At 39.8% G+C, this 18,603-nt stretch overlaps 2 protein-coding genes across 3 annotated transcripts in view; one reads left to right on the top strand and one right to left on the bottom strand.

The window, feature by feature from the left end:
• The first annotated feature begins 1,596 nt into the window (after positions 1-1,596).
• Positions 1,597-10,184, top strand: LOC118409605 (neuronal acetylcholine receptor subunit alpha-10-like). The gene is made up of 9 exons (XM_035810742.1): positions 1,597-1,708; positions 3,447-3,586; positions 4,236-4,280; positions 4,567-4,676; positions 5,095-5,233; positions 5,428-5,565; positions 5,882-6,041; positions 6,253-6,354; positions 6,462-10,184. The coding sequence occupies exons 1-9, from the start codon at positions 1,648-1,650 to the stop codon at positions 6,944-6,946; spliced, it is 1,380 nt and encodes a 459-aa protein (XP_035666635.1). The 5' UTR covers positions 1,597-1,647; the 3' UTR covers positions 6,947-10,184.
• LOC118409604 (high affinity cAMP-specific 3',5'-cyclic phosphodiesterase 7A-like) overlaps positions 7,577-18,603 on the bottom strand; it is a 27,338-nt gene continuing 16,311 nt past the window's right edge. For both annotated transcript variants that reach the window (XM_035810741.1, XM_035810740.1), the window contains exons 6-16: positions 17,765-17,860; positions 17,187-17,284; positions 16,547-16,678; positions 15,792-15,883; positions 15,458-15,539; positions 15,109-15,171; positions 14,786-14,882; positions 14,515-14,595; positions 13,630-13,773; positions 12,703-13,353; positions 7,577-12,117 (exon numbers count right to left, since the gene is read on the bottom strand). In XM_035810741.1, the coding sequence (XP_035666634.1) occupies positions 11,666-12,117; positions 12,703-13,353; positions 13,630-13,773; positions 14,515-14,595; positions 14,786-14,882; positions 15,109-15,171; positions 15,458-15,539; positions 15,792-15,883; positions 16,547-16,678; positions 17,187-17,284; positions 17,765-17,860 (1,988 nt within the window). In that variant the 3' untranslated portion in view covers positions 7,577-11,665. The remainder of the gene's footprint in view (positions 12,118-12,702; positions 13,354-13,629; positions 13,774-14,514; positions 14,596-14,785; positions 14,883-15,108; positions 15,172-15,457; positions 15,540-15,791; positions 15,884-16,546; positions 16,679-17,186; positions 17,285-17,764; positions 17,861-18,603) is intronic.

Raw genomic sequence — 18,603 nt, 5'->3', positions numbered from 1 at the left:
AATACGTCGCTGCTTTATTGTGTATGTCTGATATCGCGAAGGAGCAGGGACAAAATTTTCAGAAACAAGGAAGAAAGGCACCGTCAGAAGTCCCGGGGGTAGAAATGAGGGTCGAAGGTAACGTAACTAACAACGACCACCAAAGTCTGTATCCTGGATCGCCTGCAAGTAATCACTATCTGCAAAGGATTCTGGGACATATCCGAGACATTGCAACTTGCATGAGCAACGCGGAGTTGGAAGAAGAGCAACATGACGAATGGAAAATGGCGGCGTTAGTTCTGGACAGAGCTGTTATGGTATTGACGATCATTGCCTCTGTGGCCGTCAGTCTAGGACTGCTCCTCTGATTGGGCATGTCAAATGTAAAACATGGCCTGACGTATATTAAATTTCTGTTTGTAACTGTACTTACATGTTTTATTCGTACACTTAATGCAATCCACCGGTGATTAGGAGGCACACGTTCTATAATAGCCTTCATGACAAAATCTTTGGAACCTGAACTCTTCAGCACGAAGGTTATTGACAAGTAACTTTCTTTTCATGTATGACAAACGTTGTAATGACAAAAGTGTTATGTAGTCTGTGATTCATGATAGCGATAGCAAAATCACAGATAGCACTTAACATGGCAAGTACAAAAATGCAATTGATGTAGAAAAAGGGCTCAGATATAACATAATGGACTGGCTTGATGCGACAGGAAACATGGAAAACTATGAAGTAATGAGAAAACTGGTTGTCAGTGCCCCAACGGTCAAATAATTAGACAAAAGGACAGATGAGACGACATATACGGATAACAATGCGTAGTAGTAACTTTAATAACAAATAGGTCCTAGATACATAGTTGTGAGTCTTCTTGCTTCTCGTGGCGTTTGCAAGTATCATCGATCACAAGTAACTTCAATATATACATTATGTTGATGATAAAAGTACGTTTTGTTATTTGTCTCTTTTTTGTGGTAAGTACACCTCACGTGATTAGTTGTATCTGTCGTACTATAACATAACAAAGACAGATGCTCCACATACTAAGATGTCTGGGAAAAGCAACGGGAGGGATGTTTTTCAACAGGCGCCAAAGTTGGGAAGGACAACAATAGCTAGCCGCAGAGAAACGTTGAAAATCATACATATATAACTATGACAGCAGACACAATAATAAATGCTTGTTGCTAACACTCATATTCACAGGTGGTTAACATTACACTCCCATTTATTCCCAGTTGTATGCAAGGGAGACAAAGATGGCGTTTCAAGATCAGTCTTCAAATTAAGGTGCAACCGGTCTTTCCAGTCAGCCGCGAGGCTCCTTTCATGGTTACATCAGTGCGTGGTGTTGTAGCCTGAATTGGTATGCACTGGTTTTAGTTTTACACAATTGGGCATGCCGGTAAGCACCATAGCCTCCTTAGCAGACTTTAAGACAGATACTGCCTGGTCTTGTTTCTTAGAGGCAGAGTCTACTCCAGATATATACCATCAGAAAAATACACACATCCTAAGCCCAAAATGTTCCCGACTAGCCTGATACGAAAGCTATAATGACACAAGGACCACTCCCTTACGTAAGAATGCCCAAGGCCACACCTTGCCACTTCTTTGACATTTTGTCATTGACAGTGTCTGAGGCGTGCCGGAATGGAGGCTCGTACCAGATTATTTGTTGGCACAATCCTCGTGTCTGTCTACTGTTTACGAGGTAGGTACCCAACTACATCAGACTTGCAAGGCAAGTGAAAAGCGTCTGTTGCTAACCAATACAAACAACGTGATGATTTTGTTGTTGGACATGCTTTGTATACACTCAAATAGGAAGTGTTACGACCGTGACCTGAACCATGCTTCCTGTGTGTAGCGTAGATAGAACGCTGTCATTGCTAAAATTCATCAGGGCTATTCCGCAATTGCAAGAACTTGTAATCAGCCTCAGATGGCAATCTTTTTCTATTGTGATATCTATATCCTTCACACCACAGAGACATTGCCATGTTGAGACCAGCAAGTTTAGACATAATGTTGCCGGCGACATTACGATACGTTAGTCAAACAGTCTCATTGCAAGTCAGGTGTTAAGAAATGACAAAATACTTTCTTAAGAAATAATCAAGATGTCGAATGATGCTTATTGCGTTCATTATGTTTTACTACGTCTTCAGTAAAACCTGTGTAAAGACCACACTGTATAATAATACAGACCGGGCCGGGTGGAATAATCAGCCAGACATAGGTCAGCGGGGCACAAAACATTGTACCACCCAGTACTTTAACTGGCTTCAAGGGTACAGGGTTTGTTTCGGGATTGGTCGGTAATAATTCAAAAATTAGTGTTGCTAATTGGCTCGATTAGGTCCCCGTTTGGCACAGGCAGATTGTTGTTGTTGTTGTTGTTGTTGTTGTTGTTGTTGTTGTGGCGTCGCCTGTTCTTACTGGTAATATTTTTTGCTCTTTTGTTTTCAAAGCTTTTTGATTGGCCAAAGATGAAGACATTCGAGGCTAGGTAACATCATAGCTTATTACCTAGGGTCGTAGGTTGACATATTGAAACACAATCAAACATTATCAAAACTGTTAGAAGAAAGTTAGAAGAGTTATAAGAACGGTTTCTGATAGCGTTGGTATGTCATTGTTGGCATGACATTTCACCCTTTGTTCGTGTGCTCTGTTATTCTATGGGGTGTAGGATAGGGGCACCTTACTTGGTTGCACAAATCAAATCTATTTGACAAAATATAGCGGCTGAAACTTCTATCACCTTCAGGGTCAAAGGCTAGATGGAGTGCAGACTGCAGAATCTATGTGCCTAATCTTCACTGGCTAAAATGCGTTGATGTCTATAATGAGAGACGAAAAGTTTTGACGCGATCTCTAGACAACTCGGAGCTTCAACTATGGAGTGTGCAAAGTTCAAACTACCTGTGATAATGTATAAGATTGTCTTTCTTTAAATCCTTTCAACCATGTCACAGCTGTAGTCATCAATGTGTACAGTTGTACATGCCAAACCTGCTTTTCAAGTGACTGGCATTTAAAATAATGTTATCAATGATCTTATTCACTGGAAAGGGGTGATATCATCTTGTCTTGGGAAGGATGTTCGTGTGCTAGGATATACCATTAAACTTTTGTGAAAAAAATATTCCAAAAGATCAATGCACAACGAAAGTCCATTTTCTATACGAAAATGTGAAGAAAATCACGTAATTTAAAGCCCTCGTATCAAATGACAAGGTTCAGTCTCAATTTTGTCTTGAATTCTCTCAGACGTTTTTCCAAGCAAAGAAAAATAAATGGTATACCCAAACTATTGCCTGTGACGCCTTACAATTTAGATAATTTCGTAAGATACGGAATATTTTCTGTAACTAGGCTGTAACTAAAGCCGTTTTGAAGGAAATTTGTGTTTTTTTTTAAAGGATTTTTGTGTTGATTCTGCCTAGGAGTGGCTGGCCAATACGCGGCTTTACCACTGAGGAAGAAACTTCTGGAGAATTATGACCGCCGTGTCCGGCCTGTCCTGGACCAGAGCACGACGGTCAGGCTGGACGTGGACGTGGCGCTGAGGCAAGTCGTGGATCTGGTACGTTTAACAAATTCATCCTTCATCACTTCATCTGAACTACAACCTTTGATACAGTCAATACCAGCCTGGGTTCCATTCTCCATAGTAACCGGCGGTTTAATCTTTTCTCTTTCGTGGTTAGCAAACATTGAGCCAGCGATTACTGCGCTGCTACAACCTTTCTATGTAAATCCCTAAGAAAGTGTAAAAACACGGAAATCCTTCAGAGCCATCCAACTGTAGAACTCCCTTGCAACTTTCTTGGGGACCCGTTGCTGTCATATAGCAAAATTGTAAAATTGCCTAAAGTGAAACATGAATTTAGATAAGCACTACTTCGTTGTTAAGTACCATGAATTTTTACAGTTGTTAGGAATGTTATGTGATGTGATGTTAATACAAATTTAATTTTGATCCAGTAGCCTATTGATTATGTAACGTATTTGCTCCTACGGCTGGCTGTTTTCCATAGCTACGCGTTAGTTGGGCAACCTCAGTTGTGCATGTACGTGTTCCTGTGAAAGATTTAGGAAATTAAAATTCAGTTGCAAATACGAGCACTGTGTGCTTCCTTAGGTTTCATATGAAGGGATGTCAAGGAGTCTGATATATTGTTACTGAACAATAACTTCAGAAATGATAAGTTAACAATGTGTTATTCCCACAGAACGAATTACAGGAAGTCTTCACAACGCTGATGTGGCTACGATTAGTGAGTATTGTCTAAAAAAACAAATAATCGACCCACATTGATACTTAGGATGGTAGAAGATCAGCCGAATAAAAACACATATTGCACTTGTAAATGTATACTGTTGCTAGGTTCTCTTCAGCCTTTACATCTCATGTACTAATTTGCATTTTTTCCAGCTATCTTAAGTACTATGTTGATTCAAGTAGACTATAGTGCTACTATAACATTTAAAGTAGAATTAGATACAGAATTATTGTTATGTTGATTGTGAGGATACTGTGTCTGTATGCAACTTCTACTTCAGTACTGGACAGATGAATTACTGCAATGGAACACCTCACAATATGACGGCCTTACCACGACGACATTCCATTCTTCAGAAGTTTGGAGGCCGGATATCTTCCTCATCAACAAGTTAGTACTACACAGCAGTATTGTTTATCTTGCAAGTGGCTTTTGGTATATCCATTGTATATCCATAAATGTATATTATGGATATACTAAGTAATGCTATTTTTTCCTTTCAAAGGACGACTATTCTGGGAAAAGGTTATGGCTTCCGGACATCGTCTTCATAAACATCTGATTCAGTGAAAACGGGCCCCAAAATATTTTCCAAGTTTTCAACATTCCTGCCCATCATTACATGGCAGCTGATTAGTTATCGAACTAGAGTACTATGAGATGTCTATCTATGGCCTATTTTACAGATGGTACTTAGATCCATGGCTATCATTCAATATAGCGTGTTACAGAAAAGACACGCTTAGACATGTTAATTTGCCGATACTGATGAGCATCATTTTCAAAATGCTGCTATTGTTCTTCTAAGTATCGGACAGGGATCAGGAAACCTGCTGCCAGTCACCGACGTCAGCGTGTCCAGTGAAGGGCGTGTCGCCTGGCGACAACCTAGCCTGTTCAGCAGCTCCTGCAAAGTGGACGTCAGTCAGTTTCCTTATGATGAACAGGTATACAGGCTTCAATTTGACCCTAAACAGCATAGGTCGCCACAGCTGTAGTGTTATAGCAGTATTCTCTATAGTTAAGGGTATTCATAGATCGAAATATTTCAAATCTAGTGCAACAGCGACGATGGACACTTACATCTGAGTGTGTGAATTGAACAACGCACATAACCTCATATTCATTTCGCCCCATGCAGACCTGCATTTTAGAATTTTCTTCCTGGCTCTATGGCGGCAATGACTTAGATCTCTTCAACATCTCGGCCACCATGGATCTGACAGCATTCCAACAGAACGACCAGTTTGAAGTGACACATACTAAAGTAGAGAGAAAGGTACGTATAGTTTTTTGGACTTGACAATAAAAGTGTCTTTTGCTTTATAACATTGGCGAGGTGGACAAGTCATAGTCACATCCTATCACCCTCCTCGAAGAGATGATAGTTCAGATACATGACAATGCGATGTGGATTTAATTTCAAGAATCTTTTATAGTTATAATAGGCTTACTTATGATACGCTCTACACGAAAAGATCACAACTGTTTAAGCCCCAGAGCAGCATTGTAACAGACAATGCCAATACTACAATTACTACATACGATATGACGAACATGATATATTACTGCACCTCTCATGTCACTGTGTCCAGGTGACGTTCTATGCCTGCTGCCCAGGCCCGTGGCCCAGTATCGAGCTGCACATCCATCTGAAGCGACGCCGCCTGTTCTACATCGTGAACATGGTGGTTCCGTGTTTGGACCTGTTGATGCTTAATCTGGCGGCCTTCTACATCCCACCTGACAGCGGTGGTAAGGCACTGCAGTCTGACATTTGTTCTGCTTGAATTGCTACTGACTAATGCCGTCGGGAACCACAAAGATTGCTATTGATACTCAGTAACGTGTGAACCGATCTGAAATGATTACACACTCAAATGTTACCCGTATAACGTTTGCAAAACGAATATGAAATCTTTGTAACTATTAAATGTACAGGTAATGAACTGCATTTGTTTTTCAGAGAGGCTGGGTTTTACCATCACGGTCCTCCTGTCGCTGGTGGTGTTTCAGCAACTCCTGACTACACAGCTCCCCGCAACTTCCACGTCCACACCTATGCTCGGTAAGAACCTGACAATAACAGAATCCTCATTTCAGCCCACCCTTCTGGCAAAGTTGAGGTATAACGTTTTGTTAATTCTTTCCCTTCTGTGTGCCTACTTAATACAGGTAAGTTCTTTACCGCCACCATTGTCCTGGTCACCATCTCGCTGCTCATCACCATCCTGGTCCTCCGGTTGTCCCATCCCAGCCACCCATCCCGACCGCTTCCCCGCTGGCTCCGCAGGCTCGTACTCCACTACATGGCATCTTTCTTCTGTATGTGCAACATTGCCAATGACATTCACGCTAAAAAGCGGTCAACCCCCAAAACACCACAGGACGGCAACAACGACTGGTCAGATGACGACACAGGTATGAATGACATTGTTCTTGGCAGCCGACATCAGATTACCATAGACGACCAAAAGCATCGATCAACACTTAAAACGATCTCATCAAAAGTGGAGAATATCTCTGACTATCTGCAGGGAAAGGAGAATGATGATGAGGAAGAAAGCGAATGGAAGATGGCGGCCCTCGTACTGGACAGAGCTGCAATGTTAGCGACCGCCATTGCCTCTGTGGTCATCAGTCTAGTGTTTCTTTTGTAGAACAAACCACTTGGTTCTTTCGGATTGACGTAGAACTACCCAGGAGGGGTGGTAGGCAGCCTTATGAATGGCTTTAAGGCTAGATCTTGTTACCATTCATAAATCTATTCCCCCCTCCTGTAACACTATACATAAACTGCTGGTACAGACTTTGTGTAGAAAGTTTTTATAGCAGTGGCATAATTTCACTTTGGGAATATTGCAAATGTAAATGTTAACAAGAGGTCACAAAACACATAAACAATATCACCCCAAAGACCCTGCAGACGTAAAGGTCTTTATCACCTGCCTTTAAAGACCATAAAGGGACATCTTACTCTCCTACTGTGTGCCTCTGTGTAGATATTACCTTTGCCAACTGTTCGCACAATACGTGTGTGTGTGTTGGGGAGGGGGGCTGGGGCAAGGAGAGGTGTTGAGCTAGATGTAGTTGAATAATGGATCATCAGGTTTGGAACACTTTTCTTGTTCAATGTACCGTTTCTTGTAATATGCAACATTGCAGAATGCAAATGGGAAAACAGTGTTCCTACTACATTTTAAATATAGCAATATCATACAACAGTGCTTTTCAGTAAAATGTATTCCTTATTCACAGTAAAGACTAATTGCACAAAATGGGTTGTCAAATCTACTGGAACATTTTTATTAGAATAGCATGGAAAAGTGACAAAGGGATGGACTTCCTAAGATGTCTGTCCTGGCTGGTTATAAAAGAATGGTATCTGTGTGATGATCAAACTAGAAAAATGACAGTGAACTCTTTACAAATGTATGCCTTTTGTAAGTTGCTGATGTAATTGGGTACTTTAAAGGGATTGACATTTGGGAATGCTTCACAACATTTCTCCTTCTTAATAATAATGGCTAAAGCTGCACATAAGGTTATAATACTGTAGTATTTCCATCTCCACTTGACATCTAAAAGTTTTGCAACAATGCTACAATTGGAATGTACATGAAGTGAGGGATATAGAAGGATATAATTCCAAAACATCGTACATCGTCCTTCTGACTCAACTTGATCAGAAGTGTCATCTTTCTGTACATCAGGTTTCGATATTACCTTATCAGTAAATACTACACACAAGTGGAATCAAATTTCTCATAAATGTAGGCTCCACTGTGAGGTGAAGAGCACCAATATCATGGCTTACTGTAATTCTATAAATAGGCATTACTACTACTGTATGATCAATCAACACAGTTCCTCCATTTTGACTCAAGATCTGTCAACATCCAATATGCCCCAATTAACACCAACTTTAGAATACTTGTAATGGTAATCATGTCGCTATTATATTGTACAATATACAATCTGGCATCTATATACTTTCACAGGCTAACATACATGTGAACAATCAAGTACATTTTTCGGCGCAATGGCAAGACAAGTAGTGATATATGTGTATATAGATAGGTATATATATATAATAAATGTATAATATATACATACAAACATTTTGCTACAGCGAATGCCAGAGTAGAAATTACGTATATAAAGTTTGTTTCAGAATACAAATTTCGTGATATCTAAAATGCAGCTAATGTTGGCTTTACGCTGTCGTACACACACACACACACATATATAATTATATATATATATTAGATGTTGCTGGACAGACAGTTCCATCACAAAATCATCACAGCTCAATATCCCTTCAAAGACAGACTCATAAATGCACAACCTTTAGTTTGATTGCTGCTCACTAAGACTAAGAACTACATCTGTCAAATCTCCTGGCATTGTTAAGGGGTTTGTACAGATGATCTATGCATCAAGATATCTATAATGTACATAGGCAACTCACAAGTGATTTTTGGGAGACAACAAAAATCACAAAACACCAAGTCACATCTGCAAGACAAACCAACACACGCATACTGTCTGCTCAAAACTGTAAACAAGACTATCTTTCCAACTGAGTCCTTTTCCAGGAGAAAATCCTTGCTACTACATGTATGCAAGGAATGTTCTGCATGGTTTTCTTAGGTGGAGACTTTGAAAGCATCAAAGGGTAGTAGATAGGAAATGTTATCTACTGTTAAAGTGAGGCATACTGTGCTTTATACAGTAGTCTGCTATGAGGTTGAGTCAGAAAGCAATACCATAAGAGTCATAGTTTCATTTTTGTATGAAATGATTTAAGTTTGTCAGAACCAAACAACAGTGCAAGAAAGGTTCATGTAGCAGTTAACAGTTATTTCCTTGACCTACTTATATCTATTGTAGGATACTGAAACTGTACAAGTATGAAAATGTACTTTTCTGTAAGTGTAAGCCACATCCAATCAGTTTTGTTATTTTTCGTTGCCAGAGTGGAGGTCTAAACTGAATTCAGAGTGGCCATCTGTGTCCTGAGTATGTGTTATGATGATGGTCTGTGAAGAAATCAACTCAATCTCTCATGAAAATATGAACAAATTAAAAGTATTTCAGTTCTACTAATTTTGTACCAAAATGAACCTACTATGAGACCAATGGCATTACTTTCTGACTCTTCCCCGTACATCATAAATTTGATTCTTAAAGGATGCTGCTCATTGAGAAACATCAGATTTTTACTTGTGTCTCATTTGACCTCTACTTCTATCTTCACTGAAGCTACATATTAGCTGCACTATACACTCAAAGAGAACAACCTTCAATATCACCATATCACTTACTGTTGGTCTGGTCATGCTATAAAACCAGTTACTGCACTTTGGAATGTAATGAAGTATGCATTGTACAAACATATCATATTAAAAAATAATAAATAAATTGGAATCGTCAAATTGGTAGAGCATATGTTACTGCCAGGGGACTGATTTGTACTCTGGCTTAAAATAACATAAGATGGTAGATGGAACCAATATCAATGTCGTCTCAGGGTTTAAGATCAGGCATCACCTACTTGATTGGTACATTCTCTGGGACCCCAAATCTGATGAGAAAAATGGGAAATTTGTCTGACTGCATTGCAATGTGACAGTTTCAAATATTTGTGCTCATTCCCAGATACGTTTATGACAATCACACATTTTTGTCTCATTTGGCAGTAAATTTGACAAGGGGCTTATAGCCTCTTAATTTACAGCTACTAAATAATGGAATTAATAAGTGTTACTTTTCACTGCTCTTAAGTTGTACAACAAAATACATGTCAGAATCCATGCTGTAAGGCCTCAAGAACAGCAAACTACAGGAACAAATACAGCCAAAGGCAATTCAATTCAGTGTCCTGATAGCAAAGATAATCAAAGCTTAAAAACAACTCTTTCCTCATACCCAATTATGCTAGCATTCCAGTTGTAATAAAAAAAAAGCCCTCACTGATTCCAGAGGGGCTTTCTTGAGTACTCAAGTTTCCTTCAACTAAACCTCTGCTAACAAAGAAAGTATTCTTTTTCTGTCTATGGCAGGTAAAAAAAACCTAGTGAGAAAGAAGAAACACAGCTTTGCATATAAGTGACTACAAACCTAAATATGTGACCTAAGAGCCATAGACAGTTAGTGTCACTGCATGAGTTAGATATGCTGAGCCTTGGAAAAGAAGGTAGTGCACCAGTGATGGTGGGGCATTGGACAAAAAATGATATGAAGTACCCTGAGGTATAATATCTGACTTTAGATGTACTCCAACATACAGTAATCTACATTATATATAACAAAAACATCTTACAGTTTGGTCACTGTTATTCAAGAAATATAAAAAGAACTAACGCTGAATAATATTTAACTAATATAAGAGGCACTTTGAATTGCCTTGTATCCCACCAATAATTCCAATTCAAACCAGAACCTTATAAAATGTAGTGACAATGATGATGGTAATGATATCCAAGGTACCAGTGATCAAGGATACTGTGCGATAATTTCCACGGTGGTTTTATGTTCACAGTTTTTGCGTTGCCAATTCACCGCAAACTTAAAACCACCGCAAACGTTTTTTCATGGCAGTAAGAGTCTACAGTGCATGGTGCTACCACGAACCTAAAACCACTGCAGTCCTTTTTCCCGCTACTGCTAAATTAAATTCCTGCGAACTTAAATGCATTTACAATATTACATTTCTGTCTTTTGTATGTAAAAAATGATTATATGTAGGTTCATTTTAGATATAGACATTGATGGGTTAGCTTTGGAATGGCAATCTTTAAAGTACAAATGGTGTATGATTGAAAAATAATAATGCTTAAACATGTGTTAAATGTGCCAATAGGCAAACGTTTCAGAAGATAAAAAGAATAAACAATTGACAAGAAATGTGCGCATAGTTAAAAACTTTGAATGGTATGGTGTGGAGTTATTGCAATAAGAAGTGCCGATCAGTAAATTTGATCAATCTTTTTCACGTGTCAAGTTTTTGAGGGGGTTTGCCTGGAAACTTTTGCATTTGCATATGTCTCTTTCATTGAACAAAATTATCTATGAATGCAAATTAACTGTAAACCAGAGCAAACTAAATTCATTTCAAATAAATGTTTGGGTGTCCATTATTACCTACTAAACACCTCTTCCATCCAATTGTAAACGCTGAATTGGTTCACATTTAACAGGACTTGTTCTACAATCTTGATTACTCTCACGACCACCGATGCTACACATACCTGTGGTTCTAGGTACTACAAATGACAAGATCCTGTTACACACATGGACATGTACCTGTAGTCAGTAGTGTATGGTTAAAGATTTCCTCCTCGCGGTACTTACAATATATATCATGAATGTATTGGTTATTGTTCATCTTCTGCAGAGTTGTCGGTCTCCATTTTAATATCGTCAGATAGACAACTGTCGTCAGAGTTTTTTCTGCAGGAGGTAGCACCAATAGGCAGAGTGGAATTCAGCTGCTCATGACTAGATGAATATGCAATGTGAGCTTTTGGAATGTTTCCCTCTAAACCTGCACCAGCTTGTCCATTAGAAATATCAGTCCATCTGCCAAGTTTTCCTTCTTCGCACCCTTGGGCGTTCCCACTGTTACAGGAAGGAGGAAAAGGGGCATTCTGAAGCCAGGTGGATATACGGTCATGGATACCATTTCTGGAGGTTGACAGTTGAGGCTGAAGGCTGGTGCAGCTGCCGCTTAGCTTGTCATCTGCTTTGGGATCCAGTTTTGCTGTGACGTCAGGCTTAGAACATTCTTGTGAGGAAACACTTCTGGCCATGGAAGAAGCACTGTGCCCTGTAAACAATACAAGAAAGTTTTTTTAACAGAGTGTTTCTTGGCACATTTCTAGCCAGTTCAACAGGTGAGACATGAGGATTGGTAACTTAAGGGTAACTATCAAATTATAATGTAACACTTTTGCTGTGCATGTAAAGGTATATTAGTGGTAAGAGAATCATTACAAGTCTTTTTTCCATGGATAACATTTTCCAAGTCTGAGAAAACAGTTCTCAGCACAACAGACATGCAATTTATTTCAAATTGCACTATTATTGTATCAACAGGACAAGAAAGAAAATAAACCATGTACAGCATAAGTAACAAAGGTAATTCATAATATTGACATGTAACAGAAAGAAAAAATTGTTAATTGCTTTGCCAGATTGGCGTCATTTGACTCTTACCTAACATTCTGCAGATAAATGTAAACTTGCATTATAGGACAGAAATACTTGTAACACACAAACAGGCTAAACAGGAGACACCATGATGATGCTACCTGACATGAAAATGTCTGCAGTTGAAGACTTCAGATATTTGATCAATATTCCTTGCAGGACAGTGGATATCAAAAACAAATGTCAGCAGAAGCTCATTTACCTGAGTGTAAGTCTGAAGTGTCATTACTCCCATTGTGAGCCTGCAGATAGCATACTGAGCCTATTGTTCCATTGACTCTTGCACAACCGCCATCCTTCAAGACTTCCACAGACTTGCCCATGTCCACAAGCTGTGCAGACATGGTGGGTCCACTAGAATTCACTATTGCTGAGAGGACGGGCCCACTGAGAGACTTCAACTTGGAGTGAAATACATCGCTTCTGTCCAGTTGTATTGACGTCAGGATATCTTCAGTGGAAGGGGAGTCGTGGAGAGAGATGATGGTCATTGCGGCACGATAAGTGTCCAGTGGCGACTGAACAAAAGGAATGTGGTTGCAAAGTTTGGTGCCGTCCCATTTGCCGGAATGGTTGGCAGAGTGACCTGGAATGTTGTTGGAGTGTCCTGGCTCTTCAAACTGAATGTCCCCACTGCCGGACACTTCTGCAAAGGTGCTTGGGTCATCGTCACTCTGGCTGTTTGTCCTGTGGCTGGAGCTGGTCTCAGACTCCACTCCAGGAGAGGATGGCAGGGGGTCTGCGTTGCCAGGTGGAGGGGCCTGGCGGTAGCTGGGCGGGTCCATGGCCTGTCCTGACATCTCAACATCTTCAGGCTGGCTCTCTGCATAGGCTACTGCAGCAGCTGCAGCTTCTACCAATCACAATGACAACATTATAAGCATCAGTGGCCAATACAGACCTTGTATTGACAATGTTTGCATGAACTGAACTGTAACATCATTATCATGTCTCAATGGTAGAATAATGAAAAGTTGCATTTACGTGATGGCATTGTCACTACTGATTACTTCTGTTCGAACGTTCTGAGAACATTGGTTAATAGTTAAGACAACAGTTAGTTGCTGAGGCATACAGATTTTGTTCTAACCTGCCAATTGTGACAGTGCTGCCCACCTCCCTTCCTTACCTGCCTCTGCCAGTTCACTGGCCAGTGCTCCGTTCCATCTTTGTTTGTTGACCTGAAGATGGTTTATCATGTGTCGAGCCAGGTGGGTGGGACTGAACCTCTCCCATTGGACAAACAGGGGCTCCACTATGAACTGGATAAAACCTGGAACAGTAAGCAAGCATTAGATGTTTAGGATTAGTTAATAATGATCTAGAGTTCCACAACCTCATACCTTGTCATAGATTCACCCCAGAAAATGGGAATCAAATCACACTTCTGCAGTTGCATGATTGATATCAATCAATATTTGTCTGTACAATGCATACTTTCTCAGTTACACAAGTCATGTGTTTGGAGTCCTATCTTGGAATGCAGCAGATTTCTAAACTTTCCTCATTGATTATACAATATAGCTACTGATTTGTATATGATTATGTGAATAATCATTCAAGCTATCTACATAAAACTCAAGATGATCCATCAATTTATCTTCTTGCCTGCAGTTTCAAAATAACCACAAGGGGGCCAAACTTACAGTTACTCTCCCTCCCAAGAGCCATCTTCCACTCAAAAATCATGAACATAGCATATCCAGAACACAAAATACAAAGCTGGAAATTCCACTGCAGTATCATAACAAAAATCTAATCATTTTGATGTCTCATTGACACCTATCCACATACAAAGTATCAAGACAATGCATTCTTGAGTTACGATGTTGGCGAATGGGGGCAGGACCATTTTGGGTATGAAAGCCAATGTGGTCAATTTCTGTTGGAGTCAAAATGCATTTTTGCTAATTCAGGATGTGAATAGTGTTGGGCAAATGCTGGGGAAGTACTAACAGCCCTGGGAGGAATCACAGTAGGCCTCCAAAACTTCTAACATCAAAACATAGCTCACCTGTCTGGATCCTTGAGATGGTGTCCCTGTACCTGTCACATGAGTTGGCTATGTCAACCTTCAGTTTTCTTTCTTGGTCACCTGTGGAGGGGGTGGGGGGGCACATGTCAGGAGTGTACACGTACTGTAAAACCTTGTGTGCACTGAAGTAGCAGTACAAATAATATCTGATGTTTACATGGAAATAGACATCTCAGAGCAGCAGCTTCACTGTTAAATCTACCACAGAAAAGAGCACATGTACATGTACTGTGTGGAGAAATGGCCTCACCTTGGTTGTGGAACTCATCCGTGACCCTCTCACTCCACCTTCGGCTCACCTTCCACGTACGGCACGGGTTGCTCACATCAGCACATTTCAGCGCAATCTACAGGACAAACGGCGCAAACATTTGCGATTATGTCAATTGTCATTATGTCTAAGACTTGTTACAATACTGTCAATTTTTATGATAGAAATGGACTAGAAAGGATCAAGGCAGACAAATTCACAGGATGGGAGATGAACATACAGCAACTCAAGGGAAATTGATCAGATCTTGACTTAGTCCTTTCCCCACAACCCTTGGTAGACTTGCCATTAGTGAACGTTACCTGTAAGGTGAAGTGTCTGCTAGCTGGTACATGGAGTGTCAGGTCTCCCTTGTCCAAGTATTGCTAAAGCATAGAACATCACAAACATTAACTAAATGTTCAGCCTGTTTCCATATCTTTCAGGTATAAAGCAATGTGCATACTGGAATAACATGACTGGCAAACTTGCAGAAAAAGAAATTCTACTCATTTCATCCACATAAGAATATCATATATCATACACATAAGAAATAAAGAATAATTATGGTAACAATTTTTTTTGATTGGCATTTTCTTTCTAAGATGAGGAATATAACAATTCAGTAGATTGTACTTATAAAAAAACTTAATCAAAGAGGTAAGAACCCACCTTAAATGTTGTCACGAACTCATTTTGTCGACTGATGTCTGTTGCTAAGATCAGCGATTGGATTTGGCACTCAAAGTCTTGCCTACAAAACAAAACCTGTTCAGTCACAAGAGGAATGGCCTTCTGTAAATTCTTGGACCTAGATTTTCTTCACGTCTAAAGGTAAGTGTTTCCAAATGTTACTATTGCCCACATCAGACTCCTATTACTTTTCAGAGTACACCATTAATAAGGAAACAAACAACATATAAGGAAACGACACATGGAGAAAACAAGACCTTGACTGGGATAATAACAAGTTTGCACTTCTTTGGAACACATTCAAGGTTCTGACCTTTCTTGTAGAGATAAGTGATTTAGCAGCCCAGTCGTCCGGAGCAGTGCCACACAACCTCTCCAGTGGTGGTGTTCCAGGACAGAGTGGTTCTGAGGAAAGAAGCAGGACTCACTTGATGTTCTTACATCTCAGGTACATGTAACACAATAGGCATACCATCTGAACCATTCTCATTTGATAATATTTAAAACAATATGTGAATAAAATTTCATAGTGAAATCTAACTCTGAAAAGCTTGCCTTCACATTTTTGTTTTTACCACTCAACATAGCTGTAAACATACGGGACTGGTATACAAACAAATGACCAGAACAAAATAGAAGTTCAGGAAGAATTGTAAATCAGTCTGAGGGATGAGGCAAACCATTTTCTTACATCATTTTGTGTTTGTACAATATACATGTACCTCAGGGAGGGTCTCCTAAACTGGGCCGCCGTTTCCTCTTTCGTGGGTATGGCCTCTAACGGCTGTCAGTCAATCAGAGAATCAGCTCTACTCGAAGAGAACGTTTAGGCAATTTTCTGATTGGCTGACAGTTAGAGGCCAAACCTACAGAAGTGGAAACCTCTGCCTGGTTTAGCAGTGCCTACTCAAGGACTATTGTATGGGCCATGGCCAAGGCTTTGCAAAGGAGAATGATGTGCTGTTTCTATTTCTATCTCTATACAACTTTATGTTTCCTTTTGGTCTGGATATCAGGATGTTTTACAAAAAACACAGTCTCTGCAAACATTGAAGATTAGTTACTTACATTGTAGAGTGTTGCCAGGTAGTTGCCAGTTTTTCTCAGAAACTCCTGGTTAACTCCAGGGTGGTCAAGGTCATGAGTGATGGCTGCCACCACAGCTGACAGGACTTCCAAGGGCTTCAGCCTGGCTCCAAGCTGTGCCAACGAAATGTGTTTGGAACCATTATGATTTTTCAACTGGGATCACTGTACCTACATGAAGCATTAGATCTACCATTCTGACTTGAATAGAATTTTCATTGTTACTCCACTGGGTGAAGCCAGGCATTTTTTTTATCTCTTTTTACAAATTGCAATGCACACCCCGATAGATTAAAGTCCTGCTACACACTTTGATTTTATGATCAAATTCTTCTGACAGCTTGACAAGCCTTTATTGAATGTCTACATCTCCAATGTCTCCCATTGAATTAATTTTGCACATAACTGAGCAATGGTTGATCATGCACGTAATTACTTTTTGAGGATTTTTTTTACCTAATCATGAAGTGTAACAAACTGCAAATTTAAGGACAGCATTGCTATAAAACATACAAATTTAAGACACACATACATCTTACAGAATCTATCTAAGCTTCTGAAGTAATCACTAAGCAGTGATAATCATGAGCTAAAACATAAGATAAGAGTTGTTACCACCTACTTTTCGTTCCCTAAGGAAACAGTGCATAGCCTGTGTGACATCTGCTGCATGCAGTGCATTGTGGTATGGGTTGTTGTTGTAGTTCTCCTCCACCAAGGCTGAGTGGACAAGTTAGACACAGAAATTAGCCTTCATATTCTACCCGCAATTGTATTGTCATTTATGATATACATGTACCAGGAGGTAATAATGTTAGGTCTGTATTTTATGGTATCTCACAGCTTCTACTTATATCACACAGGCTTCCATAGAAAAATTTAAGCTTCACGTGACCTGCATACGCCTCTGTAAAATTTGAATACCAATTGGACTTCAGGGTGTGTGTTTTCTCCAGTGGGTATTACATAATAGGAATAAAACATGGTGTATTCACATCACGATGAATTCTGCACATTGTAATACAGAATACACCATGTTACATTCTTACAGCTACATTGTATGCTCTTTCGCTAAATTTGTGTTTTGTAATAAATTTAAGTTCGATTTGCTATCTAACAGTACCATCAACAAATTTCTAATTTCAGAAATGATACAAATAATGAAGTCACAATTTTACATAAACACAATACAATACTTACAGAGGAACTGGGTGAGTTTGACAATGTCAAGGTTGAAAGTCTGGATGAGGTTGTGATGCTGGAAGAGGTGAATGGACAGGTGGAAGAGTGACCTCCCTGAAATGTGCATCAAACCATGCAGGTTAATCTCTATCCAGGTCACTTACGATCATTTCTAGTACAGTCCAGCAGAAATAACTAAAATGGTACACATGTCAGAAAGTGTCAATACTTTGCAACCGACTAAGTGTATTGAATTAAAAACAAACCACTAGTTTGGCTAAAATGGCAATAGTCTAATGGAGAGCCAGTTAATCAGGTGGGCTGTTAGGACTGCAATTTCACCAGGCTACAATGTACAGTATACAGTTAGCCTGGTTACCAAACAACCCAACCCGATCTCAAGTATTTATCGTGCAGGATAGATACTTGAGATCGGGCTGGGGTTTGGTAAACCAGGCTAGTATACAGCATGTTTAAAGTTATCATTCTAAGGGTTCTACATGTATACAACACACAATTCAGTAAATAAGAACCAGTGCATGCAAGGTAGACTGCTCAAGGCTATCTACTTGCGTGTCAGGCTGAGAAGCTAAAGTGAAAAAATATGTTGTCCTTCTGGGTAGGGCCAAAACTCAGCATCAACAACATCGCTGATGTACATGTATTGTTGCAAGGTATTGCGTCAAGCTCTTAATACAAGGGCCAACATCTGCCATTACAGAGAGTTCTTGTCATCCAGTTAACAGATGTATGCCTTTGCATAGACATCACCAAGATTATGCATTTGAATCATGTCCTGCAGATGAACGCTGGCACTTTAAGTCATTGTCGGAGCCGGTTTAATATCCAATTTCTAA

Source organism: Branchiostoma floridae, chromosome 2 (genome assembly GCF_000003815.2).
Source record: "Branchiostoma floridae strain S238N-H82 chromosome 2, Bfl_VNyyK, whole genome shotgun sequence".
NCBI classification, from domain to species: domain Eukaryota; kingdom Metazoa; phylum Chordata; class Leptocardii; order Amphioxiformes; family Branchiostomatidae; genus Branchiostoma; species Branchiostoma floridae.
Note: the sequence above shows the minus strand (reverse complement) of the source record. Positions and strands in the feature narration are given on the sequence as shown.